Genomic DNA, 20,689 nt, shown 5'->3' on the forward strand with positions numbered 1-20,689 from the left:
TCACAATCAGCGAACGGAACTACCGGAGAGCAAAGGACCCACCGTGCCTATCTGATAAATCCAAAATCCTTAAGAGAGTAAGATAACACACCTAAGGTGGATATCAGCGCTTCGCAAGCATCCCTTCCCGCCTCGTTTTCAATCTCACAGGAGTAGTGCCCTGCATCTCCCTTTGTGCTGCTCAGAATTTCCAGGATGCAGGTTTTCTCTGTGGTGACAATGCTGCATCTTTCAGACGGAGTTATGCTGACACCATCTTTTTTCCAGGTGACAGAAATTGGGAGTGTTCCAGTATAGGTGCCCTCCAGAATGACAGACTTCCCAGGTTCTACAGAGTGATCGCTTAGTTTCTTTACAAACGTGGCTGGCTCTGGTAAGTGACAAAGCATTGCAGTTAGACACATCGCAAAGCCACCCAAATGCCAGCAATCAAAAGAAGGTGTGTGTGTGCGTGTTTGGCAAACCTTTCACAAAGAGACGCGTAGTGCAGGATGTCTGGCCAGCATTGTTAGAAACCACACAGGTGTATTCCCCACTCTGAGATATGTCAATATTAAATAATTCCAGTTCTGCCACGGTGTCTTCAAAATAGATGTTGCACCTGTCTCCTTTCACTAGTTCTCTGGCACCCCTAAACCAGCCGACCTTGAACGGAGGGGTTCCTCGGATAACGCTCGTGAAGGTTACGTTTTTGCCTGGGAGGACTTCCAGGGGTTCCGGCTCGTTCACAAAAGAGGGTGGCTCTACACAGATATAGAAGACAATGGAAGGATCCAGTAAGCTTTGGACTTACTTCAATTTTGAATAAAAAAAAAATAAGAGTGCTTATGATGTGTGTCAATCCGGACATGTGTCCAGAGAGGAATTTTCAACACACGCCGTGCAAACCTGATTGTGTGGCACTAACCTTGTACAGTCAACACTGCACGGCATTCATCAGACCCAGCCACGTTAGCGGCCACACACGTGTAACTGCCCATATCCGACGAGTCCAGAGAATTCAACTGCAATGTGCAGACGTTATCGGAAAACGTGGGTTGGTACTTTGCTCCACTGACAATCTTAGTTTTCTCGTGAAACCAGGCAATGGAGATAGGGGATGAGCCAGCTACTTTACATTCTAAGATGCAAGAAGTGCCCAGGACCCCGCCAGTATCCTTCAGTCTTCGTGTGAAAGAGGGAGGGACCATTCGGTCTGCGCGAAGAAAGACAAAGGACTCGTGGTGACTTGAAAGAACAGAAGAGACATGGAAGAAGGAAAGCTCATGAAAGAGATTCGCATACGCAGGCCGGTGAAAACGCCTGGACTAACCTGATACATCGACCACGGCGGTGCAACTGCTTTTCCCAACGTTGTTCTGAACCTGGAATGTGTAGGTGCCTGCGTCTTCCTTTTCAACTGAGAGAATTTTTAAGGAAGAGATTTTGTTGTAGAAGCTAAATTTGTGTTTTTGGCTGCTGGTCAAGAGCTTCCCATCCTTGTACCATTCAACAGAGAGTTCAGGTGTGCCAGCCACCTTACACTCCAGGGTACATGTTTCTCCCACAGTCACCGTCATGGATCCTGCCTTCTCTACAATGACTGCAGGCTCTGAAATAAAACATGAGATGAAAATCTTTGAAAATCTGGAACCTGTCCTTATCTCCTCTATGAATTGAACCATTTTTTTTTTCACTGATGGTTACATTTTTCTCTCTCGGCTCTAAAATGTGATTCTGTAATTCTATGCACTCATAAAATTATTTGCATCCATTGAAAACATGTCTGGGTATTAATTCCAAAACAATCCAGGCAATGTATATCAGATAATCTAATTTTTTAAAAAGTACAAATAATATTTGTTTTGTAAGTGCATATGTGTGTTTGGTGGGGGTATATGCCATGGAATGCATATGGAGGTCAGAGACCCATGTCAGTCCCAGGGATTGAACTCAGGTCCTCAGGTATGGCAGCAGGCACCTTTACACACTGAGCCACCTCATTGGGCTCCAGATAATACGTTTTGATTTACACTTGATGTTCTTTAGAGCAGAGGGTCCCTGTTAAATGAGTTGCTTGGTGTTTTTTCTCTTTGTTAACATGCTAGAGAAGATATTTTGAAAGTTCTCTTCACTTTCATTCTTATCACTGGATTGAAATTTAATATGCTCAGTGATGAAAGTGCAAATCTTTCCTTCAAACATTGATCTTTGGAGTTTTTGTCAGCTTAACCACTGCTATTCTGAACACAAAATTTCCTTGTAACAGTAGAGAGGCCCCAAGAGGGTTCATGTTGACATAAAATATAGTCAGAATATTTGCTATCCATGAAGAAAAGCAGTGCATATAAATAAAACATCTAGCTAATTTTTGTTAGAATCACAGGAATCAGAAAAGAGCACTTAAGATCAATTGTGTCTTTTTCCTAAGCCTTCCAAACAGCAAGGCTCAGTATGGTTCTGAAAGAAATTCAGAACAAAGAGAATGCATGGAAATCATTCCAGTGGTTGCCCCCAAGTTCTGTTGTACCTAAGACGGTCAAGGTGGCCATGTTCTCCCTCACTCCACCATCGTTCTTGACTTGGCAGATGTATTTCCCAGCATTGGCTGGCTCAGCTTTAGCAAACTGCAGAGTTGCAACGTTGTCCACGAATGAAATTCTGATGTTCTCACTCTCTCTGATCACTTCTTCTTTCTCTTTAAGCCACTGGACAGAAATAGGCTGGGCGCCTTCTATGGTTGCTTGCAGCTCGGCAGGCTGGCCAGCCACCACTGTGAGGCTACTCAGCTTGGAAATGAATTTTGGTGGTTCTGAATAGGAAAAGATGAATGGAGATTGCTCAAAAAGCTTTCCAGGTAGTGGGAGAGAGGACACACTGAGCACTTTGCACATGCTTGAGATTTCTGCCATGCACAGAAGCTATGCTCACCTTTTAATTTTATGGCACACACACAGGTGTCACTGCCCACTTCATTCTGGGCTTTGCAGTGGTACTCGCCGATGTCTGTCGATTCCACATTGAGGATGTGAATGCTTGCGTGGAAATTCTTAGATGCGATCTTGTACTTCTTGCTGCTTCGGAGTTGGCGCTTGTCTTTGTACCACACCACCTCAAATGGTGGTGTTCCTGAAAGCTCACATTCAATGCTAACTTCAGTGTTCTTAAGGGTTTCTACTACAGGAGGGAAGCTGCTAAAGACAGGTGGTTCTGTAAAAAACAAGAATTGCTCATGAGTTGGGCTAGTTGATATCCTCCAATAGAAAATGGTTTTCTGCTTGCTTTTCAATCGGATGTGTGGTTTAAGATAGTATCATGTGTAGGTAGCACTATTACTTATTAGCTAGATAGATGGAGAGCCAAGATGTATCCTAGTGGTCCCAGTTGAGTTCAATGTGTTGATTTATCTTGCTCTACAAAGATTGATGCTGAATTTATAAAGGAACAAATTTATCAATAAATAGAAATTCTATGATATATGGAATTTTGCCTTTAGAAATTAAAAAAAGAATGTCATTTATGCTTTACAACAGAGATACCCAGAAGTCACAAAAACAACTGTGATCTGGGCCTTCCATTTCAGGAAAATGGTTACTCTAACAATTATCTTACATGACAAACTTGATCTTTATGGCAAAGCATGCTGGGAAAAAAGACTGTGGAAAATACTGGCACTATTTGCACCATAGTAAAGTTGCTTTTAAAGAAAGGAGCTGATTTGTGAGAAAGAGGAAACATTATTGCCATTTTAAAGATGTAATAATAAAACCTATATTGTTTATATTGTTACTTCATTATGATACAGACTATGGGGATGCTGTTTTGGTTGCAATGTGATTGAAATCAAAAGATTAATTTAAAAAATTTCCTTTTTATTTTTATAGGTATATATTGGTGGTCAGAATTATAGTATTGGAATTACAGGAAAAATATCTCAAAATGACCACCTGAATGTAGACAAAGCTTCACAAGAAGTAACATTCAATCAGTGACATGATTGTATCTTAGGGAAATACCCCTGGGCTTGAGATAGAAACTAGGAGAGCAGTGAAGAATAAGAAACTGTGATACCCAGGGGAGAAGAGGGTGACACGTTTCCATTAATGAGGAACAGAAGGAGGTTTCTACCTTTTACTATAACCTTGGTACTGCAGCTGGTGCTGCCAGCGGGATTCTGAGCCTCACAGATGAAATCTCCACTGTCCTCTGTCCCGAGGTTGTTCATCTGTATGACCGCCACTGAGTCGATGAAAGTCATCTGGTACTTATCGCTGCTGTGAGTTCATGTTCATTTCTGTACCACACGACCTGTATTTCTGGAGACCCAGTGATCTTGCATTCCAGGCGTGTGGAGTCACCTGCTTTTACTATTTTGGTTGCTTCTAATTTCTTTACAAACTTCGGTGGTTCTAAAGAGTCAGGAGAAAGGAGATTATGAAGGAGGAGCAAGGAATCACAAAGGCCCCATTAGATAATAGGTAGGAAAGGGAGGAACGTGACCAAGGTCTGGGGAATATACCCTCCTACTGTGTTAGCAAGTTGCTTTGTAACAGAGTTCAGGAACAACAGAGGCATGAGGCAGACAGAAACGTAAGACAATCAAACTTGCACACCTGTCACAAGCAACATCGTAGTGCAAGAGTCGCTACCAACGTCATTGGTAACTTGGCAAGTGTATTGTCCAGTCTTGGAAGCATCCACTGAGTAGAGATTTAAGAAGCTGGTTGACCCTTCCAAGCCAATGAAACATTTAGGTCCTGAGGCAAGTTCCACATCATCCTTAAGCCACTTAATTTTGAACGGTGGCGTTCCCTTCAGCACAGCCTTAAATTCCACTGTTGAATCAGGTATAGCTTGCTGTCGCTCAGGCTTCACTAGGAAGCTTGGTGGTTCTACAGATTTTAAGAGAGTCATATTTAGTCATGGCCCTTGTAGCCCAATGAATTTTTTATGAGTATCTAAGAAAACAACTCACGAAAAGAGGTAATGATTAAATATTTCTTGAATGCAATGAATGTGAATTGAAAGAAACAACATTACTAAGATTTTTTTTTTTAACCTCTGAGGATACAAGGTTAAGAGTGGTATGTTCTAGAAGTACCGACAAAGAGCAGAAGAGGACGAGCAGTCCTCACCTTTCACGGTTAAGATGCCGCTGCAGGCGTTGTCTCCTGCTACATTGGACACCTTGCAGGTGTAGTTTGCGGTGTCTTCTAATTCCAGATTGCTAACTTCCAGCGACACGGTGTTTTCGTGACATACGAGTCTGTATTTCGCACTTGTAGATATTTCTTTTCCATCTTTAAACCACTGAGCACTAATGGGAAGGGACCCAGAAACCTTGCACTCCATGTGAATAGAAGAACCCAGAACTTTGTCCATTTTGGTCAACTTTTTGGTGAACGATGGGGGAATATCTTGGTCTATCCAAGGCAAACGGCAAAAACACACCCGTTAGTATGTTGCTATTTGTCTACCAGGTATCTGCTCTAGCAAGGGGCAGCTGGCAGGGCAGAGGTACACACCTAGCACTCTCAGGTAAGCATCACAGCTGCTGCTTCCAAAGTCGTTTTCCACCTTGAACGTGTACTGTCCACTGTCTTGTTTCATTACGGACTGAATCCTGAAACTGGCCACATTGTTTTCAAAACTCATTGAAAAGTATCTACTGGGTACAATTTGTTTCCCATCTTTAAGCCATTTGACTTTCAGTTCGGGTGTCCCAGCTACCACACACTCTAGGGTGACTGGGTCTTTCTCGGTAACATCAACTGACTTAGCTTTCTCTATGATTTGAGCGGGTTCTGCAGTAAGAATAAAAAATGTGCACAAGTTAGGTCAGTAATTCCGTTAGAGCCCAAATGTGCCTATAAAGCCATCTCTGTAGACCACTACTGAAAGAGAATAATGCACCGACCTTGCACTAGGAGGAAGGCATAGCACCTCTCAACTCCTGACTCATTCTTGGCCTGACACGTGTATCGCCCACTGTGTCCGTTATCTACACTCCGGACTTGCAGGGTGGCTACGTTGTCCACAAATGAAATATGCACATTATCATTTTCCTCAAGAATCTGGTCATCCTTTAGCCAAGTTATAGAAATGGGGGGTGAGCCTGCCACGGTACTCTGAAAGGTGGCGGAACTCTTCAAGACAGTGGTGACATTCTCTATCTTCTTGATGAACGATGGTGGTTCTGTGATTAGATAAGACAGGGGTTCAAGAAGAGGTGCCTTTGAACTCTTACTCGCTACCTACAACCCAAGAGCCCTCAGAGTTGGTCCTAGCCCACGACTGACCTTTCAAGGCAACTCGAGCACTACATGAGCAGCTGCCTCCTTCGTTCGCTATGATGCACTGATATTCCCCAACGTCCGAAGGGTCACACTTGGTTATATGCAGATAAAACACGGACATTTTCTCAGACATGGTGTATTTTTTGCCACTTCTGATTTCCTTGTTATTCTTCAGCCAGGTGACTTCCAATGGCGTCGTACCCATGACTTCACACTCCAGCTCCACATCACTGTCCTTTACCACCTCCACAGGCTCCAGCTCCCTGATAAAGGTGGGAGGCTCTACAGAGTCGAAAGGAAGACAGAGAGCAGCTTAGCTCAAGAGAAGCCCTGGAGCCGGCAGACAGCCCTGCTGAAGCACAAAGCAGAGACCCTCACGAACCTTTCACTTTCAGCTCAATGCTGCAGCTCGCGGTGCCCGCGTCATTTCGAGCTTCACAGACGTAGGTCCCACTGTTTTCTACCCTGGCGTTAGAAATCTGGAAAGTGGCTAAGCCATCCACAAAAGAAATGCCATACTTCCTAAGATCTGTTATTTCATTCCCATCCAGATACCAAGACACTCTGATTTCGGGAGTGCCTGTTACTTGGCATTCAAACGTTGTTGACTGTCCATTCCTCAGCACTAACACTGGACTGGGCTTCTTAATAAACTGAGGAGGTTCTAAAGATGAGAAAAGAAAGAGAGTGACATGTTGAATTTTTATTTAAAAAAAAAAACAAGTCCAATGACCAAAGCGTTTTCTTAACGACCTATCCCTTCCCAAAGACAAACGAGGCAAGCAAGAAAAAGAGGCAATCTAGAGAGCAGACCTTTCACAAAGAGGGTGGCTTTACTGCTGGCGGTGCCAACGTCATTGCTTAGCTGGCAAATGTAGGTCCCAGAGTCAGCAGCCTTGGCGGAAAAGAGCTCTAGAATGGTGGAGGTGTCATCCTTCCAAACGGAGCGAGCGGCCCCGGGGTGCAGCTCCTTGTTATCTTTGAACCACTTTATGGTCATGGGCGCAGTGCCCCCCACAAGAGCCTTCAACTGAACCCTGGTGCTGGGATTCACGTCCTGTGACTGTGGCTTTTCCACGAAGTAAGGGGGTTCTGGGATGGAAGAACAGGAAGCAGAAGAGAGAGGGGGGTGGTTATTTCAGAACTCAGCAAAGAGGAGGGGGTGTAAGAAGTCCAAGGCAATACAGCTGGGTAAGGTGGAGGTAAAAAGTGCCAACCTTTGACGGTCAGGTGGCCACTGCACTGGCTGTGACCCGCCTTGTTGGTGGCGGAACAGGCGTATGTACCGCTGTCTGTGCCTTCCAGCTGGCTTATCTCCAAGAAGGCAGTGTTATCGTGAAAAGAGAATTTGTATTTGTCACTAGCTGATATTTCCTGGTCATCTTTGAACCACTGGATGCTTATGGGGTGTGATCCAGCCACTATGCATTCTAAGTCAATAAAAGAGCCTTTAATGCTGTCCATTTTCCTCAGTTTCTTGGTGAATGAAGGCGGTATAATAAGATCTAGCCAACAACAACAAAAAAAAAAAAAAGCAAAAAAAATTTAGGTTAATCTAGCTATTTGTTCTCTCTCTCCCTACCTCCCCTCTGACCACGGAATGCTAAGGCATGAATCCAGGACCTTGCACACATATGAACTACACCCGTAGCCCTCTGTTTCCTCTTTAAATCGTACAAGAGGAAGGGTCCCTGAGACACTCAACTCCTCCCTATAGAAATTAATACCAACCTAAGACATGAATGCTAGCCTTGCAGCTGCTTCGCCCAACATCATTTTGGACCTCAAAAGTATATTCTCCACTATCTTTCTTCTCTGTGGAAATAATCTTCAGGATTGAGACTGTGTCGGTGACACTTATTTTGTATTTTGGACCCAGAGTTAGTTCCTGGCCATCTTTAAACCATTTAGCTGTGATCTCCTTAGTCCCTGAAAATTTAACTTGCAAAGTGGCCGGGTCTCCTTGAGTGACATCTATGGACACAGCCTCCTCCGTTATTGTTGCAGGTTCTGCAGAAAACAAAGGACAGGTGTGGGCTGTGAAGTGCCCTGCTGAGAGGCCTTTAATTGGCATCTTTTTTTTCCCCCCTCCAACCTAAGGCAGTTTTCTGCACCAACCTTTGACTGAGAGCAATGCAGAACACCTTTGTATGCCTGCATCATTTTTGGCTTGACAGACATATTTCCCATCATGCTTGACTTCAATACCACTCAGGTAGAGACTAGCCACGTTGTTCTCAAAAGTCATTCTTATGTTGTCGTCCTCAGTGATCTCGTCATTGTCTTTTAACCAAGTCACTGTGATTGGCAAGGAGCCTCTCAGCGTGGCCTGGAAGGCAGCTGTGCCCCGCGGAGGGAGCTGGTGGTCTCAATCTTCTTAATGAAGGATGGGGGTTCTATCAGAAGAATGAGTTCTCAATCAGTACCTGCTCTATAGCAAAGCTGTAGCTACACACTTAAGACTGGTCTGTGTAGAAGAGCTCGTCCATCAGCGAAGCCCACACTGACCTCTTAATGTCACCCTGGCACTGCAGGTACTGCTGCCCACCTCGTTGGTCACCCGGCACTGGTATTCACCCGCATCTGCAGCTACAAACTTGAGGATCTGCAGACTAACCAGCTGATCCTGAATGAAGGTTTTGTATTTTCTACCACTGCGCAGGGTCGTGTTGTCTTTGAACCAAGTGATCTCAAAGGGAGGGGTGCCTGCCACCTCGGCCAGCAACATGACATCATACTCCTTTAGTACTTCAATGGGCTTAAACTCCTTGGTAAAGTAGGGTGACTCTACAGTAGAAGAGAATGGCTTGAGTTAATGGGCGGGGATCTGTGCTACGGGCCAAAAGCTTGGTCACGTGGAGATACAGTGAGAACAAACCTTTGACTATCACAATGCTAGTGCAGTGGTCACTACCAGCCTCATTTTGAGCTTCACACATGTATTCACCACTGTCTTCAATGGCCACATCTGTAAGTTTTAAAACAGCCGTGGACTCCACAAAAGACATTTTGTGTTTGCTGCTCTCTCTCAGTTCTCTGTCATTCGCAAACCACGTTATTTTAATTGGCGGGGTGCCTGTGACTTTGCAGGCCAGCTGAGTGGCATCTCCCTTCTTTAACAGTTGGGACAGCTCTAACTTTTCAACAAAGGTAGCAGGCTCTGTGGAAGGAAGGGCATTATTAAGAAACAGCAGAAAGAATAAAAGAACTTATGTAAAAAGGGTCGCACGAAGGCGTCAAGAGAAGAATGCAAACCTTTCACAAACAAGTTTGCACTGCACTCCACACTTCCGGCCACGTTGCTGACTTTGCACGTGTATGTGCCTGAATCCGAGGTTTTCACCGCATAGAGTTCCAGGGAACTCTCTAAAGCATCTTTGGTAATGTAGCAGCTTCCACCAGAAACCAGCTCTTTGTCACCCTTAAACCATCTGATGGTGAGAGGAGTGGATCCTTGGAAAGTACTCTTCAGGCAGACTGCCGAGCCGGGCAGGACATCCCTGGACCCTGGCTTAATTACAAAGCTGGGTGGTTCTGAAGAAGAGGCAGAAGATAGAAGTTGAAGGAGTTACAAGTCTGGACCCAAGGGAAGTGGACTTGATTTGAATATCGGGAGAGTAGACAACAAAGCCCCTAGCCAACCTTGCACAATCAGGGCTCCGCTGCTGTCTTTGCTCCCCACGGAATTGGTGGCCCGGCAGGTGAAATTCCCTGCGTCGTTCATGTCTACCCTGCTGATCTCCAAAGAGGCTGTGCCTTCCACAAATGCCATCTGGTATCTGTCAGAAGCGGTGATTTCCTTGCCGTCCTTAAACCAGGAGACCCGCATGGGGAGGGAGCCAGCGATTTTACAGTCTAACCTGCAGGCCCCGCTCACGACACTGTCCAGGTTGCGTAAGGGTTTGGTAAAAAATGGAGCAATGTCTCGATCTGTTTGTGGCGGAAGAGAGAAAATAAGATCAACATGGCCAACTGCTCAGTGGTTTATCTTGGGGCGCTTTTGTTACGCATTTAGAGAGAGACATGGAGTTTTCTAAAAATACGAACCTAAGACAGTAAACGTGGTCTCGCAGGAACTGCTGCCCACTTCATTGGAAATCTCAAATGTGTACTGGCCACTGTCGTGCAGTTCAGCTGAGTAAAATTTCAGCTGGGCAATGTTGTTTTTAAAACTGATTCGGTACTTTTTACTAGCAACCAAGGGCCTCCCGTCTTTGTACCACTTGGGCTTGAGTTCTGGGGTGCCTGAGACTGTGTACTCCAGGGTGGCTGGGTCTCCTGCAGTCACTTGGATCAGTTCTGCTCGCTCAATGATTTTGGCAGGTTCTATAAAGGTATTAGATAGTTAGGACTCCTTGGCATGAATCAAGGCTTCAATTTTAGGTGAGAAAACCAATTAAAAGTTAACATGTTCCTACACAGACCTTTAACTATGAGTTCCCCGACAGATGTCTGGCTCCCGGCTTCATTCTCAGCCAGGCATGTATATTTGCCACCAAAACTAATCTGCACATCAGGGATGGTCAACACCGCAACTCCACTGGAAAAGCTCATTTTAATTTTTCCGTCTTCTTTAATGACTTCTTGGCCTTTCATCCACATGACAGAGATGGGTTCTGACCCTCTCACAGCAGCTTGTAAGGTCACAGTCTGTCCTGCCAGAGCTGTGAGATCATCTACTTTCTTGACAAAGGTTGGTGGTTCTAGTTAAGGAAGAGCACACACGTGTGTCAGTTTCCACACACTCTCGACCCCCACCTCTACTGCAGGCTTCAGTTCGGGCTGCATGTTTCCCACCTCACAGCATTTGTTTATTAGAAAGAAGAGAGAAACTGTAGGAAGAATTAACAACTCCATTCAAGAGAGGCACAGACTAAAAATCTTTTTCAGCAAATAGAATGACTGTTTATGTAATTTTCTTTTGTTATCAGATAAGAAATATTTCTATTCCTATCAAGACAAAGACTGAGTGAAGGCTCCGGGCCCTAAGTTCAAATTAAGACAAAACACATCTTAAAGGTTAGAAGAAGAGAACGAATTCACTTTCTTTCTGTGGATTAAGAAAGCTATTTGGACAATTCATTATTAAAATACCTCCCCGCCCCACACCCACCACACACTAACCTTTTAATAAGTGTGTTGCGACACAGCCACACTTTCCAACTTCATTAGCGACCACGCATTCGTAATCGCCAACGTCGGCACTATTGAAAGACGCAATTTCCAGAAACACAAAAGACTTCTGAGCAAACACCCTGTACTTTTTACTACTTCGGATTTGCTTCTTATCTTTAAACCAGCTAATTTCAAAGGGTCCGTGCCTGCAACTTCGCACTGAAGTAGCGCGTTGGCCCCTCGCACTATGTCTGCAGGCTCAAGAGTTTTGATGAAAGAAGGCGGCTCTACAATAAAGGCACGAAAGCACAGGGTAAGGTGTGAGGCACCGGCAAACCAGAGGAAAAGTTGCTCAGCAAAACGAGGAGGAGCCGTAGCCCAGGAAACAGACCTTTGATAACGACTTCCGCACTGCAGCTGTCGCTGCCCACGTCATTCGTGGCTTCACAGGAGTAGGTCCCGCTGTCATCGACCTTGACATCAGTGATGTCGAGGATCGCCTCAGAATTGACGAAAAGAGATGCGGACCGTGTTGCTTTCACTAAGTTCTTTGTTATTTTTAAACCAAGTGACCTGGATCACAGGGGAGCCTTTCAGCTTGCAATGGAGGCGTGCTGATTCACCCGGGAGCATTAGGTAAGAGGGGTCCACCTTCTTCACAAAGGACGGTGGTTCTGCATGACGTGTAGTAAAAAAAAAAAAAAAAAAAAAAAAAAAAAAAGGAAACAAGATGGAGACGATGACCGAAGCATACACACCACAAAAGAAAAAGCAGACACACGTGACAAAAGGCAGAGCATACAGAAACAAATCTTCACAAGACTTCTGCACAAGCCGTGATGCACTGAGCCCTTTCCTTCATTTGGAACCACTTTCCCATCTCTTGGTAAAAAGAAAAAAGACACAAGCAAGCAGACTATGTCCATATGAAGAGTGACTTTCTGAACGAAGACGTCGGTAATAGACATGCTAATATGGATGGGGGTAGGGTATCCCGCCAGGGCTCAACCTATACAAAGAATTACGGGCAACCAAGAAATGCTGAGAGCAGGAGGAATAGTCTTCCTCAGGGAAGAGCACACCACCTGGTTATCCAATATCAAATGATTTTAGTACTGAAAACATATGTACAAGTAGTGTTATACAGACAGAGCAGGTTGTAATTATGTATTTAGGCATATATGTGTGTGAGACAACAATTAATGTAAAAATGGTCGTGAATTTGAAAGAAAACGAGGAAGGGAATATGGGAGGGTTTGTAGGGAGGAAGGGAAATGGAGAAGATGAAGTAATTATATTATAACTTCACAAAATGAATATTTAAAAAGAAGATGGTTAAGCGTTGCCTGCACATGAATTCTTAGAAGTTATAAGCAAGATTTGTTAACTGCCTTTTTAAAAGAGCCAAAGTAAGTAAATAAAGAAGATTAAACAAAAACAATAAACCAAACTAAAAAAGCCAGCAGGATAATGTCAGGACTTCCCCAGACCCAGAGGTTTGCCTTAATTAAACAAGTAACAAAGGGTGCGATTGGTGCAGCTGACAGTCTTTCTCCTAAGGCTGCCTTGCAGACAAGGAGGTGGCAGGTGGCTGCCCGGCACTCTTACCTCTGACCACGACTGTGGCAGATGAGGAGCTGCTCCCAGCCTCGTTGGAAGCTGTACACATGTAGGTTCCAGAATCTTTGAGTTTGGCCAGGGGGATCTCAAGCGATGCTATTTTATCTTCAAAATAGATCTTGTAATCTTTGCCAGCAGGCAGTTTTTGACCATCTTTGCTCCACGTGACGGTCACTTTCCTGTCTTCATCGACTTGGCACTCCAGGTGGATCTTCTTATTGATGGCCGACTGCACGGCCTCTAGCTCTTTAATGAAGTGGGGTTTGTCAATGATGGTCAGCTCTGCTTGGCAGATATCGGCTCCAAATTTGTTGGAAGCCTTACAAGAGTAAACCCCCCTGTCCTGAATGGTAAGATTGGAGAGCTCTAAACTGTGTTTGTTATCGGCCTCTGCAATCCTGCAGTTAGGGGACGGTGACAGAGCACTGCCATCTTTCTGCCAGATGGTCTCGATCACAGGGGTCCCTGACACTGTGCAGAGGAACTTGGCTGCCTTACCCACGAAAGTGGTAAGGGACTTGGGTCTGGAGAGAAAGGTTGGTGGATACGCCTCTGCAAAAGAAAAGTTTTTCGTGTTACATGTAGTCTCCACCGAAGGTCGGTCTGCTGCAATCACATAGTCTAAGACAGAGAAAAGATGACTTAGGCCTTTAGGTGAACACAAGACCTTATCTTAAATATCAATGCAGTTATAAGACCAAAGACTAGGAAAGGAAAGGGTTGAGTGCTCTTGACAAATTGTCTCTAGCTAAGGAAAGAACAAATGTTCCCTCATGAAGGGATATTATTACTAAAACTTTGTCTGTTCAGAGGGTTAAGGGTTGGGAGGATTTGATAGGCAATCCAGCTGGTATTTTAATTTGGTAAATTAGAAGATCAAAAAGGAGGTAAGAAAAGGCACATGAGTTGGCTGAAGATGGGGTAAGATATTACAGAACCTTCCAAAGGTCTTTCTAACTGTCTGATAAATGCCAGGAAATTCTTAAATCACATAACTTCAAATGCACCCAGGAGGGATTTTGCACTTATAAAAATATTTCACAGGAAAAGCTTCCCTTTTCCATTCTCCATTCTGAAGCAAAGCTTTAGGATCTGCTCCTGAGGATAGAAGACCCAGAATCTCTCCTTGTCCTTTTCTCCTACAACTGAACTTTTGCTTCAGGCCCATTACAGAGCTGGGCTAATTTGGGTCAAGAAAATCCTTAACTGTCATTAAGAATAATGCCACCATAGAGGAAAGCCTATGAGGCCTCAACCCCTACAGGCATCTAAGGGATACTGAAAGTGGGAAAAATAGTCTTCTTTAGGCAGAAGCACACCAAATGGTTATCTAATACCAAATAGTCAATCCTGAAAATAAACAAGTAATATTATACAGATTGAGCAGGTTTTATTAATGAAAAGAGAGGCCATGAATAATGAAAAAAGGCAAGGAGAAGTATATAGGAGGGGATGGAGTGAAGAATGGGGTAAATGATGTAATTATATTATAATCTCAAAAAGAAGAAGAATGGCACAGTCTCGCTGTAGGGGAAGATTTTGGCTCCAGAGTGAAAACCACCTGGCTGGGTCACTATGGGCAGGTTTCTTAATCTCGAAGATTTTTGGTTGTGTGATAAAGTGACAGAGTAAAAGATGCTTTGAAGAATCCTTTTTCCTGAGGTGGTTGAGTGGATTCCCTCCCCCTGACATTCTCACTGAGTAAGACTCACCGCCCAAGAGCAACCTCCCTCTACCCAAGGATCTGCTCTTCCATTAGAGTCTGAGGCCACCAGCAAGAAAAGAGGAAGATGGGGAGATAGGTAGAGAGGGATGGATGGATGGATGGATGGAGGGAGGGAGGGAGGGAGAGAGGGAAGGAGGGACAAAAGGGAAGAGTGGGAAGGGGAGGGCAGGGGAAGGAAGGGAAGGGAAGGACAGACAGACTGATTTATTTATTTATTTTTGCTAAAGACTAAATTGAAGCATTTGATGAATATTAACAAATTGAAATTTACCCTATGTGTCAATTAGGAAATTGAGAACAGAGTATTTTGGTTTTTGTTTGTTTGGCTTTTTGGGTTTTTTTTTTTTGTTTTTTTTTTTTTTTTTTTTTTTTTTTTTTTTTTTTTTTTTTTTTTTTTTGTTTTTTGAGATAGGGTTTCTCTGTGTAGTTTTGGTGCCTGTCCTGGATCTCGCTCTGTAGTTCAGGCTGGCCTTGAACTCACAGAGATCCGCCTGGCTCTGACTCCCGAGTGCTGGGATTAAAGGCATGTGCCACCTCTGCCCATCTCCCCTGTCTTATTGTAGGACTTTGTGTAATTTTAGCTGCATATTCTGATTTATTTGAAATTCTGGCTTTATTTGTAACTCTGTTTCTGACTGGTTGTTTGGGTTCATATTAATTTTTGTTTTGGGTTTTTTTGTTTGTGTATTTGTTTTTGTTTGTTTCTTTTTTTTGTTGAGACAGGAATTTTCTGTTTAGTCCTGGCTGTCTTGGAACTCACTCTGTAAACCAGGCTGGCCTTGAACTCAGAGATTCACCTGCCTTTGTTCCCCAAGTGCTAAGATTAAAGGCGTGTACCACTACCACCCAGCTATTTATTTATTTATTTATTTTTAGTAGCACCAAAAAGTCCTTAAATATTTCTTAAAGAGTGAAGCCAGGCTCATTTGATGACTTAGTATTCTTCCCCTTCCCCCCCCCCCTCCCCCCACAAATGAAGGAACATCTGCTTTGGCAGCTGATAGAAATGTGACTATGAAGAATGACTTGTCGCCCATCCCCCCTGTGGTTCTTAATCAACGTGATACCACTGTGGTTCTCCGGCTGGTGACACTCTCCGCACCTGTACAAAAAATAACACTCCCAGTAATGTGAACGGAGGCACAGCCTCCATGTCAGGGTGTGGCATTTACCTGTGACAGTTAGTGTGGCCGTGCAGCTCACACTGCCGTACTCATTGGAGGCTTTGCAGGTATACTCGCCACAGTCCACAACCTGGGTTCTCAGGATTTCCAGGCTGGAGACGTAATTTGAAGATCGAATAGAACACTTGTCGCTCTCATAGATTTCTCGGCCAGCTTTGAACCACTGGAACCGGACGTTGGGGGCACCTTGGATCTCACAGGTGAATTTGGCTAGGTGGCCCAGGGCTACTTCCAGGGGCTCAATTCTCCTTTTGATCACAGGGGCAGCTGCAAAGGAAAGCGGAACCCATTAGCATGCCTCCTTGTCAGGCATCCCACGTTCTTTTTTATTAAGACTAACTTTTGTTGCTGTTGCTGAAATAAAACAGTTGAAATAGGTGAGGCAGGTTGCGGCAGTCCAGGTCATGTGACTGGAAAATGAGAATGGTCGTGAAGGCAAAATCCCAAAAGGACAAAAAAGCAGCTTGTGACATTTTTAACTGTTACTCTGCAGTGAATTGGCGGGTGGTGGTCGTTATTAACATGTGATGCATAACAACAGGATGTATCACTGAAATGCACTGTGCTGGCTAGCAGCTGAAAATAAGGTGAAAACATGATATATCAACTAAAGCGGTGAAGTGAGCCAATAGCCAATAAACAGAAATAAACACAAGTAGTTGACTAATCATGGTTATTTTGAATTTAGAGAAGAGCTTGGCCAGAGTGACTATGTACTGAGAACTTCTTATTATATATTATCCCAGCATTTTCATATGAAAATGTATTTATCATTATAAAACATATGAGAATATTTTTTATTTGTTTATTTGAAAAATAAGTAGCCGTGTGGCTATGAAAATAGACTACCTAACAAGGCAGTAAGAGAGAAATGCAAGTCGATAACCATGATTACGTCTTTCCTTCTGTCATTCCTGTTCTAAATAGCTGGCATTCTGGAAAAGTGGCAGGTCAGTGAAGATTCAGTGGTGAAACCTAAATCATAACCACCCAGTGGGTATTAGAGCCTCATCCATTTCATGCCTCAAGTCCAACCTCTTTCTCCGACAGTGAGCTTCGCTGATACTGTCACCTTTCCATTGTCATTTGAGGCCTCACAGACATACTCTCCTTCGTCCTCTGCCTCCACTGGGTCGATTACCAGAGTGTAGGCATTCTGATCTTGTAAACACTTGAACTTTGTATCTGAAGGCACTAATTCACCCTTGAAATACCAGTTCACCTCCTTAGCATTTGATATGAATGACGTAAGGTGGACAGCATGGCCTTCTTCAGAAACCGTATCCACTAAGTGTTTCAGTACAGTAGGGCAATCCTCAGCTAAGGTAGCGTCAGTTTCTTGTGACTTCACTGTGCTGGCCTTCTGGGTGACAGTCTCTTCTGGGGGCTTCAGAGTCTCAGCCTGGGGAGCCTCATTGGCATCTCCATCTTTGAAGTGACTTTCTACATTCAAACAACTGACCTCTTCTTTGGAGATGAGGTATCTAGATTCAGTTTCTGGTTCTATGATGGTCTCAACTTTCTGGACATCTGAAGAGTGGTCTATTCCACCTTGCACACCGAGTTTGCCTTCTTTCTGAATGCTCGGATCCTCAGCTGTTAAGATGTTTCTTTCTTCACATATAAGGGAGCACAAGGCATCCTTAAGCTCAGTTTTCAGGTTAGCTGTTTGAGGATCTATGTCTTCAATGGTGATGGTTACCTCCTCAGTTAGTGACCTCACTGAAGTAATAAGGTAGGTGCACAGGATGCATTTGGGCTCTTGAGAGAGGCCTATAGCCTTGACCTCCACCTTGTCAATGTTTCTTAGCCACTCAGAGAAAAGACTGTCTTGCTCACTGGCCACTGCAGCTTGCAGGGCTCTGCGGACCTGAGTTTTCAGATGTAATCGCTGCTCTGGGGGCATACCAGGAAACAAAGTTTCCTTAGCAAGCAGGTCACTTCCCTGTACCTCCTTCACCCCCTTTATTGCCTCGGGCTCTTTCTTAGAGAGTGAGGTTTGGCTGGTGGGCACTGTCATGTCCTCTGAGTGCTGCTCTTCCTTGAGGAGGACCTGCTTTTCCTCAAGTGCTAGTGGGAAGCTTAGGGACTTGCCTTCCTCGGTCCTCTCTGCAACATCTCGCCCTGTGCTTTCTAGTAGGTCTGCATTGGCCATCAGGATTTTGCCTTCTTCTGTGCACGTGTGTTCCAAGGGGACTTGAGGCTCTGAGTGCACATTAGAGATTACGACATCAGGACCCTCTAGACTTTCCACATGTCCCTCGGCTAAGCTGTGACACAGGAGAAGAGCTCTTGGCTCTTTGTCCACTTCAGAGACTATCTTTTCTTCTAGTTGAAGTGTTTCTTCGTCAGCCACAGAGGACGGAAGTGAATGAGCGGGAACTGCTGGTGAAGACTGAGGATAACTCCCTTTGGGTTCAGTTGCTAAGGTCTTCAGGGGCCTGACAGAGACAGAACCCACTTGTGCTGCAGATGAGGCGCTTGGGAGGATGTTCTCAGGCTCTTCAAACTGCAGAGTGTCTTCTCTAGGAGGTGGCTCTTTGCCTGGCTGTGTGTGAACGGTACCGTCAATGGAAGGAAGTTCCCCAGCGCCCTCAGGAGTGGACATGACAATGGGGTGCAGCGTCTGAACCCCTATAGTCATCCCAGTACTCAGTTCACTGTTGTCAACATCATGCTCATAAGAAAGCTGCAGCTTTTCCTCTGCAATTAAAGCAGTTTTTGAAACGGCATCCTTGACAAGAGCAGTAATTTCTTGCTGTGAGTCAAAGGCCTCAACTGAAGGGCCCCTTGCAGATGTTTCTGGAAAATCACCAGGAACTCCTGATGTGGACTCTGCTTTGCCGGAGGCATCAGTCACATCTGTGTCTTCCAGGAGCACAAGAAGCTCTGCCACACAGGTGGACTCTCCCCACACGTTCTCAGCTTTACAGATATATGGGCCGCTGTCTCCCCTCTGGGGGTCGTTAACTATGAAGGTCCCAGAGCCATCAGGATTGTGGATGATGGTGTAGAAGACATTGGTATAAAGCGGCATGTTTTCTCTGAACCACAAAACAGTAGGGGGAGGCTCTCCGTGCACCAGGTATTCAAAGACAGCAGGGGTCCCTGGAGCACAATGGACTGGTTTTAATTCCTTGAAAAAGTAAGGAGGACAAGGCTCTTCAGACTCTCCAGAGCTTTCTTCATGTCAGAGTCCTTGTACCGGTCTCCTTTAGGGGATATTTTTAGGTAGGCACTACACACCGCTTTTCCATATTCATTGCTGGCCATACATGTGTACTCCCCCTCATCCTCAAATCTGGTGAACAGAATGATCAGGCTGTGGTTATCCCCATCAAAGACAAATTTGTAGTCAGCAGAAGGGGTTAATAGCACCCCATTAAAGAACCATTGAATTTTAGGCTTGGGGCAGCCAGTAACAGTAACCGACAATTTAGCTACATCTTCAATGCTTATTTCAGCATCGGATACTTCTCTGATGAAAACAGGGGCGGTACCTTCCTGTCTGGAATCAAACTGAGTGGCATAGGCAGGCGGCTCAGATAAAAGTTCAAGTGTTTCATTCATGTTACGGAGGTGAAGATCAGAACCATAGGTTTGAAATCCTTCCCCAGCAGACAGAATACTAGCAATCTCTGTGTGGAGAAAAGTCATTATGATGTTATGATACAGTTTTGTTTAACTAACAGTATCAGTCAAAGAACTGGATACCAATTACCGGCCTTCTGCATTGGAATTGGACTGTGGAGAGATTAATTTATCAAAAAACACATTCCTAAATTTTCTTAGCCTATTACGGAAAATCAAGCAGCTATACCTATGATACAAAAGCAACTTTCTGTCCAGTTTATCTTGTAGGGTTTACAGATGCGATATAAGTCTAGATCTGAAGTTTGAAGAAGTGCTAGATAAATATTTATAAATCATAAATGCAGGATTATTTGCATCAACTTCTAAAAACACATAGAATTGTTATGCAGGATTTTCTTGAGTCTAATGATTATTTTTCAAAGAAAAAGTATATTTTAGCCAATACTTCTAATTGTATATCAACAACCACAATTACAAAAGTGGGGACTAACCAGGCACAGTGACACACATCAGGAATCCCAGCATGTGGAAGGCTGAGGCAGGAGGATTTCCAGTTCAAGGCCAGCTTGAGGCCTTTCCTGTACCAAGGTTCGATTCAGGCTCCTGAAGGAATCACTGTTGTCTATTACTAGAAAATGGAGTTTCCCCTCATTCAAGTAACTAGCCAAAGTACTCCAAGAAATGTTTTATAATAAGATATTAGTTAAGAAAACAGGGGAAGCAGAAATAAGAGGAAATGACTCCAATATCAAAATGTTGGTGATAATTTATTGTGTAAGTCAGTTGTACAGCAATATTGAACAGGGATACCAAGTAACACACACTCTTTCAGTAGTATCAGAAACAACCAAGTGAGAGACGTGTAGTTTATCAACAGAAAGTGGATTCTTAATTCAGTCTGCTGGGGAAGTAGGAGTGTCCTGTTACTCGTAGTTTTACTGTCTAAATGAAAAGCAGTTTTATCATTTTGTTCATTCATTTTCCTTACATTACACTCAATGGTTTTGTGTCTTAATTTCTTACTGGTCTAGCATTTTAGTATTGAAAGACAGGCATCCAATCTGCAGGCTAGAAAACATCAGTAAAACTTGTCTGTAGCACGTGGAATACCTCCTAAGCTACTTGTGAATGTCCCTAATAAGCCACCAATAGGCCTCATACACTTACATCATCAC

At 44.1% G+C, this 20,689-nt stretch overlaps 1 protein-coding gene and 1 long non-coding RNA gene across 2 annotated transcripts in view; one reads left to right on the forward strand and one right to left on the reverse strand.

The window, feature by feature from the left end:
• Ttn (titin) overlaps positions 1-20,689 on the reverse strand; it is a 274,219-nt gene that overhangs the window by 189,206 nt on the left and 64,324 nt on the right. Inside the window, 33 exon segments of the mRNA XM_037204900.1 lie at positions 92-370; positions 465-743; positions 908-1,195; positions 1,313-1,591; positions 2,510-2,791; positions 2,911-3,189; positions 4,108-4,254; positions 4,257-4,388; positions 4,593-4,871; positions 5,115-5,402; positions 5,505-5,783; positions 5,897-6,175; positions 6,279-6,557; positions 6,658-6,939; positions 7,089-7,367; positions 7,493-7,780; positions 8,007-8,285; positions 8,394-8,624; positions 8,627-8,671; positions 8,784-9,062; positions 9,154-9,435; positions 9,531-9,809; positions 9,918-10,205; positions 10,323-10,601; positions 10,700-10,978; positions 11,400-11,594; positions 11,597-11,677; positions 11,782-11,905; positions 11,907-12,064; positions 12,999-13,562; positions 15,909-16,187; positions 16,956-19,082; positions 19,085-19,558. Coding sequence (XP_037060795.1) covers positions 92-370; positions 465-743; positions 908-1,195; positions 1,313-1,591; positions 2,510-2,791; positions 2,911-3,189; positions 4,108-4,254; positions 4,257-4,388; positions 4,593-4,871; positions 5,115-5,402; positions 5,505-5,783; positions 5,897-6,175; positions 6,279-6,557; positions 6,658-6,939; positions 7,089-7,367; positions 7,493-7,780; positions 8,007-8,285; positions 8,394-8,624; positions 8,627-8,671; positions 8,784-9,062; positions 9,154-9,435; positions 9,531-9,809; positions 9,918-10,205; positions 10,323-10,601; positions 10,700-10,978; positions 11,400-11,594; positions 11,597-11,677; positions 11,782-11,905; positions 11,907-12,064; positions 12,999-13,562; positions 15,909-16,187; positions 16,956-19,082; positions 19,085-19,558 — 10,461 coding nt within the window.
• LOC119087856 lies at positions 6-6,654 on the forward strand. The gene is made up of 3 exons (XR_005091351.1): positions 6-96; positions 268-373; positions 6,451-6,654. It is a non-coding gene; the product is annotated as an uncharacterized LOC119087856 (long non-coding RNA).

The sequence above is a fragment of the Peromyscus leucopus genome, chromosome 4 (assembly GCF_004664715.2).
Source record: "Peromyscus leucopus breed LL Stock chromosome 4, UCI_PerLeu_2.1, whole genome shotgun sequence".
NCBI lineage: Eukaryota > Metazoa > Chordata > Mammalia > Rodentia > Cricetidae > Peromyscus > Peromyscus leucopus.